Source organism: Xyrauchen texanus, chromosome 29 (assembly GCF_025860055.1).
Source record: "Xyrauchen texanus isolate HMW12.3.18 chromosome 29, RBS_HiC_50CHRs, whole genome shotgun sequence".
NCBI classification, from domain to species: domain Eukaryota; kingdom Metazoa; phylum Chordata; class Actinopteri; order Cypriniformes; family Catostomidae; genus Xyrauchen; species Xyrauchen texanus.
Genome location: NC_068304.1, coordinates 21,303,016 through 21,321,132, shown reverse-complemented (window position 1 = coordinate 21,321,132; position 18,117 = coordinate 21,303,016). Strand labels below are relative to the sequence as shown.

General features: G+C 36.7%; 2 protein-coding genes across 5 annotated transcripts in view; both read left to right on the top strand.

The window, feature by feature from the left end:
- Positions 1–1,666: 1,666 nt before the first annotated feature.
- wnt2 (wingless-type MMTV integration site family member 2) lies at positions 1,667–9,271 on the top strand. Its single transcript, XM_052097418.1, has 5 exons — positions 1,667–2,012; positions 2,319–2,539; positions 3,790–4,067; positions 4,231–4,495; positions 8,705–9,271. Exons 1-5 carry the CDS (start codon positions 1,930–1,932, stop codon positions 8,908–8,910), a joined length of 1,053 nt encoding a protein of 350 aa, XP_051953378.1. The 5' UTR covers positions 1,667–1,929; the 3' UTR covers positions 8,911–9,271.
- A 1,648-nt stretch (positions 9,272–10,919) lies between these two features.
- bcl2l13 (BCL2 like 13) overlaps positions 10,920–18,117 on the top strand; it is a 29,514-nt gene continuing 22,316 nt past the window's right edge. The window contains exons 1-2 of one of the 4 annotated variants that reach the window (XM_052097568.1): positions 10,920–11,052; positions 11,724–11,908. In XM_052097568.1, the coding sequence (XP_051953528.1) occupies positions 11,782–11,908 (127 nt within the window). In that variant the 5' untranslated portion in view covers positions 10,920–11,052; positions 11,724–11,781. The other 3 variants (XM_052097569.1, XM_052097570.1, XM_052097571.1) reach the window with 3 other exon arrangements.

The following is an 18,117-nucleotide window of genomic DNA, read 5'->3' as shown; positions in this document are numbered from 1 at the left end:
GAAATAACAGGTGCACATTACTTGATAACAAACACCTACTGAGTATAGAGTGTTTGTAAATGAACAACAACTGATTTAGCAAAATGGATCAGAGAGGACAACCATTTGATTGCAGACCTTAATATGTGTAAATGGATTCCTACACAAACTCTTATGTACAGGTGTCTGCTGGAAAAAAAAGCAATGAGACAAGATTTGTAAAAGGTCAATTTAGAGTTTGCAAACAATAACGTCAGAAAAGTTCAAACTCTTACATCTGAAAATGTCAAAACCGGTTCAGAGGTTAGAATGTCTTCAAGCAGTACAATACATGATAAATTCAAAGACATTTTTATCATAAAATAAAGCAGTCAACACTGTTCTAAACTATTAGACAATCAACCCATTTATTTTTGAGGGATAATTATAATTAAACAAAATACTGCTAAGATTCAGAAGAGATTTTCCTTCTAGACTTGAAAAGCATCAAATTAAGCCAATTTAAATTCCATCATACCACGGAGGAAGACGAGACTTTTCCACGGAGATCACGAGAAGAATCCGGTTTTCCCAATAATCTTGTTCCCATCTGTAGAAAGGACCTCACAATATAAAGAATAGGGACATATTAAATCTTTCAAAAAAACTGTTGCTCGAAGATCGAAGAAATTCATTGCGACAATTGAACAGTTCGTAGGATGCTCAAAAGAATGCGATAATCCAATTTCAATGCACACATCATCACGGGCAAACAAATGTTTGTTGAGAAGGAACGAGTATTTGAGCTTTAAATCAGTAAACCCTCCAGTCTCTGAGAAAGGACAACTTTTGAGTTTGTATCTGTTTTATTATACTCACCGCAGTTGTCCTGTTCCTATTTTACGTTTTCTCTTTTTTTCTTCCTTTTCTCCTAAATTATAAAAATCTGGGACCCAGAATTTAATTAGAATATCTTATGTTCATTTTTGCTAATATAAAGAGATCATGCATGCCACTGTTTGACGTATATCTTAAAGGCATCATGGGCTTTTCTGGGATACCAATGTTTTAGAGAATAGAGCAATATTGTAGGCTAATGTATGGTCTGATGATAATTACTATTATTGTTGTTATTTTATTAATTTAGATTCTTCAGATATTATTTCTTATTTTTTCATATATTAATGTATTTAAAATACTTGTATACTATTTATCACTAATAAAAAACAATAGCAAATTATATAATTATTTTACAAATATTTAAATAAATATATTTTAATGATTTATATAATCTGTATTATATTGATACAAATAATATTCCATCAAAATAATGTTAATATTATTTTACATATATGAAATTATATATTTTATAATCTATTTTATGTTGTTGTATTGAAATAATATCGCTCTCCAAAATAGAGTTGTAGCCTACAATATATTAATTATTTGCAATTTTCGCCATATCTTTCTTATGTGTCACTAATTATGTAAAAGTGCTGGGTCTCAGGAGGATATGGATAGACGTTTCACGTTGGACCACATTCTACACTTTCGCTGCTTTGGAAATAAGCCAAACCTTTGGCTGGTGTCAAGCTAGCCTGAACAGATACTTTCAGACATCTAATTTCTTCACTTCATTCCTGAGGCAGGACTGCGCCCACCCCTTGTGTAAGCAATTTAAACCTGATATGAGATCATCAGCTATCTGCAGCACATCTTTCTCAACTTTAGACCGAAGACCAGCAGCCTGTCTGCAGCGCTACACATCACAGTCCAGAATGCCTTTACGGTGAACGCAATTATTTTTTTGAATCGAAGAGAATAAATAACCGATTTGCTCCGAACGCCTCAGCCGCATAGAGTCGTCATAGATGCATTTTATAGAATAAGTTTTTCTATTTAATTTTTTTTTTTTTTTACACTGCAAGCAAGTGCCTGAACGAATGAGTATATCCGTACAATTTTTATAATATGAACTTTTTGCCGAGTGGAATATGTTTTTATCTGTCCGTGGCAATTTGCTGGTGCACATCATTGGTCGACGCATCTTGGTGGTGGGTACAATTATTTCGGAATTATTGTGTGTATATAGCCTATATATATATATATATATAAGTACGAAGTTATTTTAAATGGTTTGTAATGTGCGAGAGCTCCTTTTTGAAATTTAAGTAATAAAAGCTTAAAAACCTGAAAAAAATTTGGTGCGAAATTAAAATGCGAAAAAAAGCATAAGCGCTGTGTATTAAGCTATATTTGCATTCTTTTTAAGTGTGCCGAGAATGTGCCGAGTACGCATTCATGCGTTGAACTTTAAGAGATTCCCATCGCCCAGTCACTGTGCTTTCATCTTTATGCAGGTACATGGGCACCCTTGGATCACAAGTGATGTGCGACAACATTCCCGGGTTGATTAACAAACAACGCCAGTTGTGCCGCCAGCATCCAAAAGTGATGCAGGCAATAGGAGCTGGAATTAAAAACTGGATTGGAGAATGCCAGCACCAGTTCAGGAACCATCGGTGGAATTGCAATACCATGGCGCGCGAGCACAATCTTTTTGGGAGGCTTTTGCATCGAAGTGAGTAAAACAGATTTATTGCTTAACTGCATTGTTACAAGTCAAACCGAGCATACAGTGTGTTCTCTACACTCAGCATGCAGTGAAATGCCTTATCTGATATATCATATTACAGAATGTAAAACTTGAACTTCATGGGTGAGCTATTTGTCCCTTCTTTGCACATCTAATGAAAATAGTTTTGCTCACTGTGTGCAGGTTTTGATCAACCAGATTGTATCAGTTTTCCACAGCATAGCATGTATACAGCACAACATAATTCAGTGTCCATCTCAAGATGTCAAGATGTAATCTGAACAGATAATCTTCAAAAGACATGATATTCAAATGCCAGTCTCACTCAGCAAAATAGGTGTAGCCTATATTTCTCATTGCCAATGTAGTTAAAGGGTGGATTATTGTATCTTGTGTGTTCAGCAGCTTGATGCTTTAACTAGGTGTAATTGGCAGTCTGTAGGCTTGTGACTCTTAGTGTCTGTGGATCTATTTTCTTATCCTGAGTAAAATCATATTAATGGGAACATCCACAAAGGAACGTTGTGTCCCAGGCCTCTAAGCTGCTCTACACATAAAAGTTAGGTTAAACCTCTGACTTTAATCTTCTTGCTTAAGGTATTCAGACCTCCCAGAAAGAATTCCAACTTTACTGACACTGTGAGAATCTACTTATTGTCAATGTCAGCTCACTAATTTAAAACAATTGCAGGGATTTTGTGGCAGGCATCCTTCCTCTGACAGCTGCCAAATGAAAACTTTCCACAGTGATCACACAACTCAGACATACACATTTTTTCATATATTTCTAATGCAAACCTTATATTTATTTTTATGGATTATGATATTTGTATGCTATTAATTATTTACAGTTGAAAATTGACTTGATCTGTAACAGTAATGACTCAACAAATATGTTATGTATAGGCCTGTATGTTATGTATGGATTTTGTATAAATAGTTTATAATAATTATTATATGATTTTAAAGTGTATTTTTATTAATACGTGTTTATAATTATTTATATTATTTTTTATTTATAAGTATAATAATAATGATATCTATATTATTTAAATGTATATATTTTATTATATACACAGTTTATTGATTTATATACTGTAACTCATTAGTTATATATTTATGCTTATTTGTATATTTCTATATTTTAACTCTTTTGTCATTTTGGATGTACAATGTCATTTATGGATGTACAATTTCTTATGCTTATTACACAGTATTCCCTCTCTGTTTTTCAGGCAGTCGTGAGGCCGCCTTTGTCTATGCTATTTCCTCAGCAGGTATGGTGTACACCTTGACCAGGGCATGCAGTCAGGGTGAATTAGACACCTGCTCTTGCGACCCAGGAAAGAAGGGCTCGTCTCACGATGCCAAGGGAGCTTTCAACTGGGGTGGGTGCAGTGATCACATTGACCATGCAATCAAATTCACTCAGGTCTTCATTGACGCCAAGGAGAGAAAGGAGAGAGATGCCCGGGCACTCATGAACTTGCACAACAACCGTGCAGGGAGGAAGGTAACAATGCTGCTTTCTTGCAAGATGCTGTTGAGACACGTATTCCCTCTTGAGAAATGAAGAGACAAATAGTTATATATGACCATACTCTCATGCAATCGCAGACAGATCACTCAGAGTTTAACTCCAGACATTTTTTTTCCTCTATGATTCTTCTATCCAGGCAGTGAAGCGATTTATGAACCTAGAGTGTAAGTGTCATGGTGTCAGCGGCTCATGCAATGTGCGTACCTGCTGGTTAACCATGGCTGACTTCAGGCAAACCAGTGACTACCTGCGCAAGAAGTACAACAATGCCATTCAGGTGGTGATGAACCAGTATGGAACAGGCTTCACCGGTGCCTACAGGATGTTTAAGAGGTCTTCCAAAAATGACCTGGTATACTTTGAAGACTCACCTGACTATTGTATATGGGACCATGAGTCTGGTGAGTGTGACAGGGCTCGTATGGCATAAATAAGACTTACTGTAGCAAATAAATACACAGTTCTCCCAAAACCGATATTTCTCTGATCATTTACTCATCATTTACTTTCTGTCTTCCGCAGACCCACAAAAAATATATTTTGATGGATATATGATGTGCTTATATCCATACAATACAAGTCAATGTGGTCCAAAACTTTTGAAGCACCAAAAAGGACATAAAAGCAGCATAAAAGTAATCCATATGATTCGAGTGGTTTAATCCATGTCTTCTGAAGTGATGTGCTTGGTTTGAGTGAGAACAGACCAAAATGTAACTCACTCTGTGTATGTGTGTCAAGCACAAGAAAATGTAATGGAGCTTCGATCAAGAACATGCCAAGGAGACTGCAGATGTCAATATTTATAGTGAAAATTTGTGACATTTTGGTCTGTTTCTCACTCAAAACTGATTAAATCACTTCGAAAGACATGGATTAAACCACTGGAGTCGTAAGGATTACCTTCATTCTGCCTTTATGCCCTCTTTGGATAAGTTTTGGACCCCATTGACTTGCATTGTATGGATATAAACATATACTTCACAATATCTTTGTGTTCCGCAGAAGAAAGAAAGTCATCAAATTTTGAGACAGCATAATGGAGAGTAGATGATAAGAGACTTATCATTTTTGATAATAACTGAAAATCACATCCCAAATTCACATCAGTAGTTGAGCTAATGTTGCTAGGTCAGGCTGAAAAACTACACCCATCAACTTTAAGGAATTAAGATGATAAATCAAATCTGTTTCATAATCCACTGTTAGTCACAGTTTGCATCTCCACCCTGCAAGCCTCCCACACTCATGCTTAAAATCAGTAGGCCATTAGTCTTACCCCCAAACACAGAGAGGATGTAATCAGAGGACGAGAGCTATTTAGCTGGTTATTACATACACAATAGTCATAACCCAATCCTGTAACCTGACTTCAGGTAAAGATTCCCTCCCTAAGGCATAAGTTTATCTCCTTTTACCTTTAAGTGTGTGTATGTGTGTGTGTGTGTGTGAACTTAATAACACCAGGTGTACCTATGTGGAAAGCAGTAAGGGAGGGGGTGCCTGTCAGACTGCAGATGATCCCTGCTATCAGGTGACGCTGTTTAGACACATTACCACAGTTTTGTGGGAAGAACGGGAGCTGAAATTTAATCCCTACGATGCTATAAATCATGGCCTTCCATGGCACCTCTATATTTCCTGCCTAAAACTGGCAGGAATATATACAGAGGTAGGTCATGTCTCTCTCAAGTGCCCAAAAGTGTTTCCCCTGAAACAAAGGTTGAACCAATTGTTTTGCATTTATTACTATCCATTTTATATTTGTTAATTTATATACATATACAATTTGTATGATCAAACATCTAGATATACAGTCAAAAGTTTAGTTCACCCGAAAATGTAAATGATGCCATCTCAAACTCTTATGGCTTTTTTTCTACTGCGGAACACAAAGATATTTTGATAAAGATACAATGTGTTTATATATACACAATCCAAGGCGAAGGCGAAATTCCGTGGGTGAAGAAGGCGTGGACGGATATTGAGTTTGTGTGAAACCAGCAAAAAATGAATTGCCAAGCAGCCTCTTTTTAATGCTGCAATTTATACTCTGATTTAGAGAAGTTAAAAAGAAACTTGCTCCTAAAATGATTGTCCATTGTGAATATTCAGTATAGCAGTATTCAAAGCACCACCCACACACAGGTCACTGCCAAACCAAGCAACTTCCTATTGGTCAACATGGTGAATTCACCTGTCAAAGTTCACCAAAGTAATCTCCTGGGCGATCATGATTTGAAGCTCGATTACATTAATGTAACTCTTTTTTCACTATAAACCTTGACACTTCCATGCGCTTGATGCATCCACAGAGCATGTACAGCGTGTCTACATGTACAGAGCACATGCGCAACGCTCTGCACATGTGTCAAGTGCAAGGAAGTATCGAGATTTATAGTGAAAAAGGAGTTACATTTAGGTCTGTTTCTCACCCAAAACTGATCGGATTGCTTGAGAAGATTTGAATTAAAAAAATTGAGACGAAAGAATTACCTTTATGCTGCCTTTATATCCTTTTTGGAGCTTGGAAGTTTTGGGCCACATTGACTTGCATTGTATCGATATAGTCACATCATATCTCTATCAAAATATCTTTGTTTGTGTTCCACAAAGGAAAGAAAATCACATGAGTTTGAAACGACTTGAGGGTGAGTAAATGATGAGAGAATTATATTTTTTGGGTGAACTATTCCTTTAAGTCATTCCAAATCATATGACTTTCTAAGAGAGAATGCTAGAGATTTACAGGCTCAGTCACCATTCACTTTCATTTTATGGAAAAAAAGATGCAATGTCAGTGTCCCTAACATTCTGCCTAACATCTCCTTTTGTGTTGCACAGAAGAAAAATAGTCATATAGATTTTGAACAAGGGTGAGGGTTTGGTTTAAAACATGAATTATGTTGTTGGGTGAACCTTCATATTAATCATCATAATAATAATTCCTTACATTTATATAGCGCTTTTCTAGGCATTCAAAGCACTTTACATAGTATAGGGGGAATCTCCTCAACCACCACCAGTGTGCAGCATCCACTTGGATGATACAACGGCACCCATAGTGCACACCAGCTATTGGTGGAGTGGAGAGAGTAGAGTTAAAGAGGCAATATTTATATCAGTATATTTATACTATATGAAGGTGTTTAAATTTACCTTCATATTATATATGTTTATATCTTGTACAATTTTCTTCTCATCAGAACCTACAGTAAACTTTTTTAATTGATGGCCACCATATTATAGTATTGACCTTTCTAGTCTGGTGGTTTGTGAGAAACTCTCTGGCAGGGCAATCTGTTTGATGTCAGTTTTAGGAGACATAGACTATACCTTCACTGCATAAGTGTGAAATCAATTACCAGCTCCCAGCATGGTTACACATGTTAAAGTCATCTCTTGGCACCCCCTCATCTTAATTCAATAAGCAGATGCACACTCAGGTACAGGCTGCCCATGATGTAAAGATATCAGCCCAACATACCAGCCTGATGAACTGCAGTGGGGCGGGAGTGGCCATGTCATGCCCAGACACATGCCTGCCTACTTGCAATTTAGTTCAGCAGACCAGCAGTGACATACCAATGCTGGCGCCACTGGTAGACTAAAACTGCTGCATTTAAAGAGATAGTTCACACAAAAATTACAATTCTGTCATCACTTACTAAAATGATGTTCCAAACCTGTATGGCTTTCTTTCTTGCATGAAACACAAAAAGAGATGTTAGCCAGAATGTTAACCTCAGTCACCATTCACTTTCATTGCATCTTTTTTCCATTCAATAAAAGTGAATTGTGATAGAGACTAACATTCTGCCTAACGTCTCCTTTTGTATTCCACAGAGGAAAAAAAGTAATATTGGTTTGGAAGAACATGAGGGTAGAATATGATGACAGAGTTTTCATTTTTCAGTGCACTATCCCTTTAAGGGATCTTGCCTTCTCTGTAAATTGTTCTTACATGAAACATGAAACATGATTGTTTGCATAGTGTTGAGTCTTGATTGGCATTTAAGAGCCCTTATAAACAAAGACTGCAGATTGTCACTCAAAGGGAGCATGAAAGCAAGGGTTTACACAAGGTCTTTAGCAATTTCTATATCAGAAACAATCAGTGATGCATCAGCCTCATAGAAGGTGGGGTTGTTGAGATTAGAGCCGTTGAAATGAGTATGTGATGAAGACTCAGAGCAATGGTTGATAGCTTCTATCATTAGTCTCTCATCTCATCAAGGACCAAGCGGTCATCCTTTTACATGGCGCAGGCAAGCCTAGAGCTCCTTCAAGACAGCTCTGTCTTGACACTATCAGACATCTGCCAGGCACTACACATGGCTATTCAGTTGAGGTCTGCTTGCTTCAGGAATGTGATCGAACATCGACTTCATTAATATAGATTCTGACACAACGCCTGGGATGTGTTATGGTAAACCAGCAGTACAATGGTCTTAAAACAATGACCAACATACCAATACACCTTATTAATGCCCAGGGTATAAAAAACATAGTTGTTTGATTAATGACCTACACCTCTTTTTTGATGTAGCTATGGAGATTATCTCTCTAAAATCTATTTATTATGATGATTCATTTTGTTCTGGTTGCAGGCTCTGTGGGCACAGGTGGGCGAGTGTGCAACCGTACATCTCGGGGGGTTGACGGCTGTGAGGTCATGTGTTGTGGGCGGGGCTATGACACATCACACGTGAGCCGCACCACCAAGTGTGAGTGCAAGTTCCATTGGTGTTGTGCTGTTCACTGCAGGGACTGCCACGAGGAGGTAGATGTGCATACCTGCAAAGCCCAGTACTGACCCACCACTCCTACGCTTGAGTCAGCTTCCAGACTAAATATCCTACCTTAAATCTTTAAGCATGGTGTACAGTGCTTTTTTGTGACACATTTAAGATGGACAAGATATCGCAGCATCACATACTCAAATAACAGCACAAATTTTGATCTTTTAAATCACTTTTGTATCACAACTGATTTTGAAGTCTTGAATAGATGTATCAAGCATCCTTTGTTTTACCAACGTTACCTATTGTTTTGATTTTCTGACCATAACACAAATATTTATTATTGCTTTGGAATATAATAATGTTTATCTTTTTTTTTAAATGTAAATTAAAAACTCTATGTAATTTAAAGTAAATCTTACTTGATATGTTGGATTACTGTCTAGAATGTTTGTTGTCCTCTTTTGAAGTAAAGAACCAAGATCTCATAGATCGGTCAATACAACAAATGCAGTAGAGGTTGAATTCTGACATAAGTTATGTTTGTTTTAGATGTTAGACATTATGTTAAATAAATTATTATTATTCAGGTGACAAATGTCAGTGATCCAATTAATTCATGATTAGACTAAACAGCTAAATTATTGGAAAGATCTATTTTGGTGACTGTAGGATAATCTACAGACCCAGATGATATTAGACACATTTTTATTGTGCTAGATTTGTAAAGGTGTAGGTTTGGATCAGGGATAATAAAACATTTTACCTTAAAAATTAATGAAGATCATGAATAAGGAATGACAGAAAGCTTTGAATCTCTCAGTTTGAAAAACAAAGAATTTTTGCAAAAACTGTACTTACCACCCTCAGTGCTGACACCCTGTGGTCACTTCAAATAGGTGCACTCTCCATCTTCAATCTACAACCATAAAACACTTGTAATATAACTGTATATAACATTGTTCAGTGTAATTTTTCATTTAAAATTAATCCTTTGATTTAAATCTTTTACTAGTACATTTGTTAATGGATATATATGCCTACAAGCATACGGGACATTTGAATGAAATAAATATAAATGATCTATTCCATAAAAGAGAGGATAATCAGACTGGTGATGTACAGTACAAGGATTCAGAGGAACCAAACTCATTTTATGTTATGTTAGGTATGGAATGCTCTGAATTTAATGAACTGAGTCACTGTGTTTACATGCACAGATTTTCATAAATCTGTATCGATTAAGTCCTATACATTTTAATGATTGTGCCCGCTTTAGTCTTCAGTTTTGTTTAACCCAGAGAGACCCACGCCTAGAGATAGATGGTAATTTTTTTCCACTTCTTGATCATGTTTTTAGAAAGCCAATGATTATAAAAATCTTTCATATATTTCTTAGCATATTTTGTTTTAGGGTTAAATTTGACTTCAGAAAACAATGTCAGTCTTTTGGAAAATCTTGATATTTAAAAGGATAGTACTCCAAAAATGGCAAATTTTTGCCATTCATTCATAAATCTTCATTTGTGTTGAAGAAAGAAAGTCATGCACATCTGGGATGGCATGAGGGATGAGCTAGATGGTGGGGGTTGGTGAGTGGGTGAAATGCTACTGATTGGTCGGGGCTGAGGAACACTTATATTTCCAATAAATGCATTATATTTACATTTATTAGAGAGAGAGAGTATCATAATTTGTTAGTATCAGTCCATAGTGAGAAATCTCTTTGCCCCAAACCAGCAGAGTTCCAAACGGTAGGTCTATTTAACTCTGTATATTTTTGCAAATCATGTTTTAGAGCTAAATTTACGTCGCATCGGGTCAATATATATTTTTTTTAATGCTACAAATGTGTTTGAGATTTTATATAACGTTCCCTTCTCTCGTTACAGTAGCAGGGAAGGATTCAAATTAAAGTGGAGCAGCGAGGTCCGTCTAGAATAGAACAATCGGACCAGAAAGTATCGCGAGAGTAACAATTGCTGTTTTTAAAGGGTAAGGGCTGTGTGCGGGTTTTTTTTTTTTTTTTGGGACGCCTCGAATGTGACTCTCGCGAGACTTTCCACGACCAGAGGGTTCCCTTCTAGACACGACCCAGTGAGCGTGTCTTCATCCCACACACGCGCAACATGGACACCATGGCACGCACGCGCAAGGCTAAACTGTTAGCCAACCCACAAGCAAAGCAGTTACAAGTCAACTGCCAAAAAAACCGGGTGAGTATTTTGTCACCCAACTCAGCCAACAAAACTCACGGGCGCAGAGGTACAGTACATTAATGTTAAAGTCGCAGCGTGTTTAAGCTAAATGGATAGTAGGTCATATTTTAATCGACTCTAAGAGGTTAAGTTTAAACTTTAGCTGGCTAGCTCATTGCTCAGGCACGCGACTGCTCTCCAGAGTAGGTGTGGCGAGCATGCACAGAGTTTCAGTGGGTGAGCGTTAAGAGCTGGTGTCTGTGTGCCTTTCATTGTACACAATGTTCTAATACATTTGTTGGACTTTCTTAGGGATTTCTTCAATGCAAATATTTCAAGTCAGTCTCAGAATATTTTGCATGGTGCGTGTTCTGCACTCGTTTTGCAGAAATGTGCGTTACAAGAAGTGGAACAATTCACATAGTGGGTTCTGAAATTATCTAAAGGGACATTTTTATTTCTTATTTTAAGACTAGTAACTCTAAGATTTTCACTCTTCTTTCGTCATAGTACAAGACCCAGCTTCTCTGTTTATGTTCACATTGCATAAAAGTTGACTTTTCTGATTTTTTTTTTTCTTCGTGGATTCCTGAAGTTAGCAGAATTGCTAGGAGAATTGTACTATTATCTTAGCAATTATAAATGCCTCATACATATAACGTGTGTGTTTGTTTGTTTGTTTGTTACAGGACTGTAAACACTCTCATTAGGCCCTGCATGTTTCTGTGATCCTGACATCTCTCATCAATGGCTGCCTCTGGCTCCTCCACCACAGTGCCTGTAGAATTTCACTATGAGACCAAGTATGTCATCCTCAGCTACCTCAGCCTGCTTCCTCCAAGATCAAGACCCTCAGAGGCTGCTGTCACAGAGGGTAAGAAAGGACATGCATGCAAAAATCAATGCATACAATTGTTGTGCCACAGAAATAGCAAGGCTTGATGACAAAACACTTGTAGTGATATGTTTGCAATGCATTACATATGTAAGAAAGCAGGAAACTTTTGTATATTACAGGGTGTAATGAGGAAAGACCTCATTTTTTATCTACATGCATGAAAATAGGTGCTCCAGAAGTAATGGGGCTGAGACATGACTGGAGGAATGAAGTCATGTAACTAGAAAAGTATAAGAAAAAGTGTAATAAACATGCTCAATTGAGACTTTGTTGGAAATTTGGGCTTAGTTCCACTTCAGTGGCTGTGTGTAACCGTGAACTAAGGCTTTCTAAATGGCTTTACAAAAATTAGTTATCACACTACAATTTTAGCTGTACACTTGTTACAAAAATCATGATTGTTGATTATTTCCTTTGATACTGTAATTGCTATTTATTTTTAATTATAGAATTTAAATTTAAATCCTTATTTTTGATGGATCAACTGCATGCCGTATTCTTTGTTGTCTACACAACGTTGTTGAGAACTGTATTTCTGAATGTTTTTATTTTATCAGTAATTCAAGACTAGTTGCTTAAATGGCTTCACATTGGCCCTCTTAAGCCCTATTCGTACAGGACTAGTTTTCCCAGAGGAGGTCATGGAAATTTGTGTTTCACTGACGTACTTTGTGATTTTAATCCTGTTAGATTCTGACAAGTCTTTGTTTTTCTCTCACAACCTCTGTAAATACGTAGCAAATTACCTACTGTTTTTCGGCTAACTCATTGGTCCTCTGAGAAATCTAATCCCATCCGAATTCGAATGTCATTAATTGCTGATATTGAATTTTAACAACGATTCTCCATGTATTTTGACCTTCATGAACTATCATTAAGATCTTGTGTGTGCCAATCTTCTGCCTGCAGCGTGCTTTTCAATACGAATGAAGTTTTATTTTTTGCCATCCGATGAAAAATTATGAAAATAAATTAAACAAGGAGAGCCAAATTGCTCAGATGGCCACTCTAAAATCAGTGTCAGGCAAGATACTCATCTTAATTTTTCCGATCAAGTACGTAATGTTATAATTATATAATTCACTGATTAGTTTTTTTATTATAAGCTGCCACTTCTGTAAACTCATGTGACGTTTTTTTTTAATAGACTTTTAAAATAAGTAATTTATAATGCATAATTAATACATTAAATCTAAATAAATTAAATTAGTTAGTAGATTTGTTTTCAATTTAAACCGATACCGTTTAAAAGATACATTAATTTTAACACATTTATGTGTTCAACCTTCTGTATCCACATCCAACCTTCCACATCTACAAATCAGACACTCCCACCCTCCATTATAACACAGAGATCTTAGTCCTGTCTGAATCAGTATATTAAATCACAGACGTTGTATGATAATAATTGTAACTCAAACATTGTTTAGAAAACTAATCCTGTCCGAATACAGTTTTAGAAGTTGCTATTCAGATTTTGAATAAATTACACAGAAGTAAGCAACAAACTTGTCTGTAATTGGTTACAATGCTTAGTTGCTGCAAAAGCTTTTTTTTATTTTTTTTTATTAAATGGAACATTTTGATGCAACATAATTGGACCTACAGAACATGGACTGCTATAATTGACACTTTACGATTGTGGCAGCTATAATTGTAATCTCATTTATATTTTTTTATTAGTTGTGTAGCCTTATACTCTGTAAAGTCTACTTCCCATCAGAGCTACTATGCAAAGGATCTGGTGTGCTAACACTGTCATTGCAGTTTCATTTCCAAATAGGGACGGTCTACGTCCACAGACACTGAGGTCACATTCCTGCTCCAGAAACCACCATTTTGCCCTTGAACAAGGTCCATAACTTTAGGTTGCCCCAGGGGTTTACTCCAGCAGATTGTAATTTGAATGAAAAATGCCTGAAGGTATTTGCAAATAGCACTATAACAAATCCTTCAGAATGTGAGTGTTGTCTATACTTTTGTGGCTATCCCTGTATGTTACAGATCCTGTTGGTATAATCAAAAACCGTATCATTTTGTCTTTTGATTGGTGACAGAGATGTATTGACCCATTCTATGTTCTCTCTTCTTCAGCATGTTTTCAGTCCCAAGCAGGAGTTTAGTGGATTTATTGAATTGTTGCTTTTGGCTTAATTTTCCACATAATCATTTATTGTTCAGCTTGTGAATTTAGTTATTGTCGAAAACTTCAGAAGAGGAAGCAAAGCACAATGTGATGACACAAAGGATGGCATGGTTTGAAGCTGCCTGGAAGAGATTTTGGAAGAATGTCCTGTGTTTCCTCTGCTCTGGTTTGCATTCAGTCAGCTTTAAAAGTCGAGAATGAGCTTCTGATCCCTCTTTCCGCTTGTTCCGCACTTCATTCTTACAGACTGTCATGTGCAATCAGCATTGAGTTTTTCACATGCCACTGGATCCGACTGAAGTGCAGCCCTCTCAAACCCAGCCTGGGAAAAGTTCATCTGAACACCCATCAACTTTTGTAACATTCCTAAACTTTTATTGTCCAATTGAGTCATTTTTGCACAAACTGATTTTCTTGTTCTCCCTCTGTTACTCAGCTGTCTCTCGCCCTCTCTACCACTTATGCTTTTTTACACTGAAAAAACCCCCCTGATGTATTGGCTCAACAACGATAACGTATACACATATTACTCAGAATTGTACATATTTATAACATTTTTTGCTTTGCTTAATTTTCATTAATGTTAACACAAAATATACATTTTTAGGTGAACAGAGAGTGACAAAGTAAATGCATAATCGTGAGTTTCGTGAACTTCTATAGCTTACAAATCCATAGAATTATAATTTTAAGTATTACTAGCTCAAACAATCAAGTACAGAACGGAGGTTGTGGGGAATACATTTAAGCCCTTATGTTGTAATAATTTAAGGATGTTTGTTTGGTCAAAACGGACTTATGTTGGCATGTATTTCGTTTTTATTAAGAATTCACAAGGATAGGTCATGTGGCACCATGCGAGGAGAAGTGTAAATGGCGACTTCTGTGCACTTTGCATGTTTTTAAAATTATTTTCATGTTATAATCCGGTTAGATTCGATACACCCAGCTACATATTTGTTCTTTGAGGTAAACATGGCAAAGAAGTCAAAATCATCTGGCTCTGGAGACATTAAAAGACACTTACATGCTTAAGATGAAACCTCTGATGGGCCTGTGGACCAGGGGCTCGATTTGAACGACACTGGAAGAAATCCAGCATCAACTGTCCAACATGTTAGTGATGCTGATGAAGGTTGTTGCTGACTTGGAAGATCTCGCTGTAATACTTCAATCGATTACGGTGATAGAAACAAAATTCTCTGAGTTGGTTACAAGAGCGGCAGATGTTGAGAAAGTTAACGTAAAGGGAATTTTCCGCTAATCGACCAAAATAGCTGTGCAGGGCATTTTGGAAAAACTGGAAGATTTGATAAATTGGAGCCGATGAAATAACATATGGATTGTTGGAATTCCTGAGCATGAAAAATACAGAGATATGGTGAAATTCGTATACAAGCTCTTCCTGAGTCTGCTTGACATAACAGGCCATGCGCTGGAAATCAAGCGAGCTCACAGTGTCTCGGCTCTCAGCTCTGCTGAGGGGGACAGGCCCCGATCAATTCTGGTCAAATTTCTGAGATCATCCGATATTGATCTAGTGTTGCGCAAGGATCAAAGGAATGCTTTCTTGGAAGAATCACAATATTTTCTTGTTCCCGGACTTTGTGAATTCGACAAGAGAGAAACACGATTGATTCAAGGAATGTAAGAAACTCAATCAACGGAAGATCGTTTTTGCACTGATGTTTCCGGCCAAACTGTGAATAGATACTAAGGATGGCCGCAAAGTATTTACTTGTCCCAAGCAAGTACTGTCCTTCATAGAAATGGGTGAGTAAGCCATCGTTTTTGCACTGATGTTTCCGGCCAGATTGAGAATGGATACTTAGGATGGCCGCAATATATCTACATGCCTGCACAAAGGATGTCTTTTATAAAGTTGACTGAGTAAGTCATGGTATATTTTTATGTGGCCTCCGTGTGAATAATATACTCTTGACCATCTGAGAAACCTGGACACCTGTTTTGTTTCTTTTTGTGCTGGTTCTGCCTAACGCCTGGAGTTTGTTTTGTGGAATAACACTGCTTCAGGACAGTTGTGGTTGAATCTGTTCATTCTTTGTGCTTATGCCTCCTGTTGGCTGGAGTATGTTTTGTGGAGTATTTGTGCGGAACATTTGAATGATTATGTCATCTGCTGCACTCATAAACAGCCAGCTCATTGAACACTTGTTTGTCTGTCCGAGGAATATGAACCACTTTATATAGGCTGGAGTTTGTTTTGTGGAGGAACATACATTCAAGACTGTGAATGAATCTACATGCTCTTGGTGTTTATTCTGCCTGTTGGCTGGGGTTTGTTTTACAATGTGTTTTCTGTTATGTAATTTTGCCTCACAAAATTTGTGCAGAAGCACCGGACTTAAGCAATCCTAAAAAAAAAAAAGTTGCAAAGTTGTCGCGGGGGCTCTCATAGGCATACATGGACATTTGAGTTTAGAGGGATTGATGCCGGTTGGCGCTATCGTGCGCGCGGTTAATGTGCACGTTTTTCTTTTTTCCATTTGTTTGTTCAAGGTTTGATTGTTGCACTAATGTTGGAATGTGGTCTGTATAATCTTGTTTTTGACACACAATAAAAAATATATATATATATTATATCAAAATGTCAAATGTTAATATGAGTAGGTTATCTTCCTCGTGGAATGTGAATGGGTTGGGTCACTCCATAATAAGGAAGATATAAAATTTTTCCTCTCCAAGAAACACATCTTTCCTCACAGAAAGCTGAAAAATTTGGGAAGATATGGGGTGGGCATTTGTTTTCTTTTGCGCTGGCTCAAGTAAGAGCAAGGGAGTCATTACATTGATAAGTAAGCATCTACAATTCAAGATTAAATATATATTAGGGAGAATCATTATTGTTTTAGCAGAAATTCAGGGACAAAGGTTAGTTTTGGCTAATATTTACATGCCTAACTTTGATGAAAAGGGCTTTTTTTATTGATCTTGTAGGGATGTTGCAAGCCGCTGGCACCCCTCATGATATACAGTGCATCCGGAAAGTATTCACAGCGCTTCACTTTTTCCACATTTTGTTATGTTACAGCCTTAATTCATTATTTTCCTCAAAATTCTACAAACAATACCCCATATTGACAACATGAAAGAAGTTTGTTTGAAATCTTTGCAAATGTATTAAAAACGAAAACAAAATCACATGTACATAAGTTGCTGGGGTTTGTTCTATATGATCATTCTATAAGCTAATAAGTTTAAAAAGCATCCCATGGTGATACCTCAAGAAGATGGTAGAGAAAATGTAAATTTCTGCAAATTCTAGGCTAGGGCTGGCTACTTTGAAGTAGGGATGGCGATATGGCCAAAATTGTTATCATGATATTCTTTTTCATATTGTTTGATATTTATATTTATCACGATATACATTTACACATTGCACTTTCTTTATTTTATTCAAAGTTGACGGAAGAAAAGAAGATACATTCTAAACAGTCAAAATAGTCTCTACAAAACTGCACAGGGGGTTCAGAGATGGCCAAAGCAGTGGGGTCTGCAGGATCTTTTACCAATTTTACAGTCTTTTACCATTTATCAATTGAAAATGAATGTTAAAAGATAGCAGTCCAGTATTTGTTGGAACATTTTTACATTAAAATGAAATATTTTTCATATTTCTTTAGATTCAGATACCCAAGTATAAGGGCATAGAAGCCCTTGTGACTGGAATGATGCTGAATGTGGGTTCAGGGGTGTCCCGAGAGAACATTTAGAAAAAAAAAAAAACATTTTTTATGTAAAAAACATTTGTATATTTTCATTAAAGTGAGAGAATAGTCTAACAACTAGTAACTTTAGTCTTTCCTTATCCATTCCAGACATCTAATTAATTTTCACAAAATTAGAACAAATCAATTTGTTTATTCGATTTGTTTATTATTAAATGTTCGTAACATGCTAATTAATAAAGATACATTTAGAAGGGATTTGGTCTAAAATGTGCTTTGAAACCACGTGTCATGTCAACACCCGTGCTGGGAAAAGAGGCAATGTGTGCGGAGCAGGACAGTGCAGAAAT

Excerpts from the sequence above, each read along its gene's own strand:
- wnt2 (XM_052097418.1), top strand. The coding sequence starts at position 1,930 with ATGAACTTTTTGCCGAGTGGAATATGTTTTTATCTGTCCGTGGCAATT. Across the intron at positions 2,540-3,789 it reads TGGGAGGCTTTTGCATCGAA|GCAGTCGTGAGGCCGCCTTT; the intron begins GTGAGTAAAACA and ends TCTGTTTTTCAG. Across the intron at positions 4,068-4,230 it reads ACAACCGTGCAGGGAGGAAG|GCAGTGAAGCGATTTATGAA; the intron begins GTAACAATGCTG and ends TCTTCTATCCAG.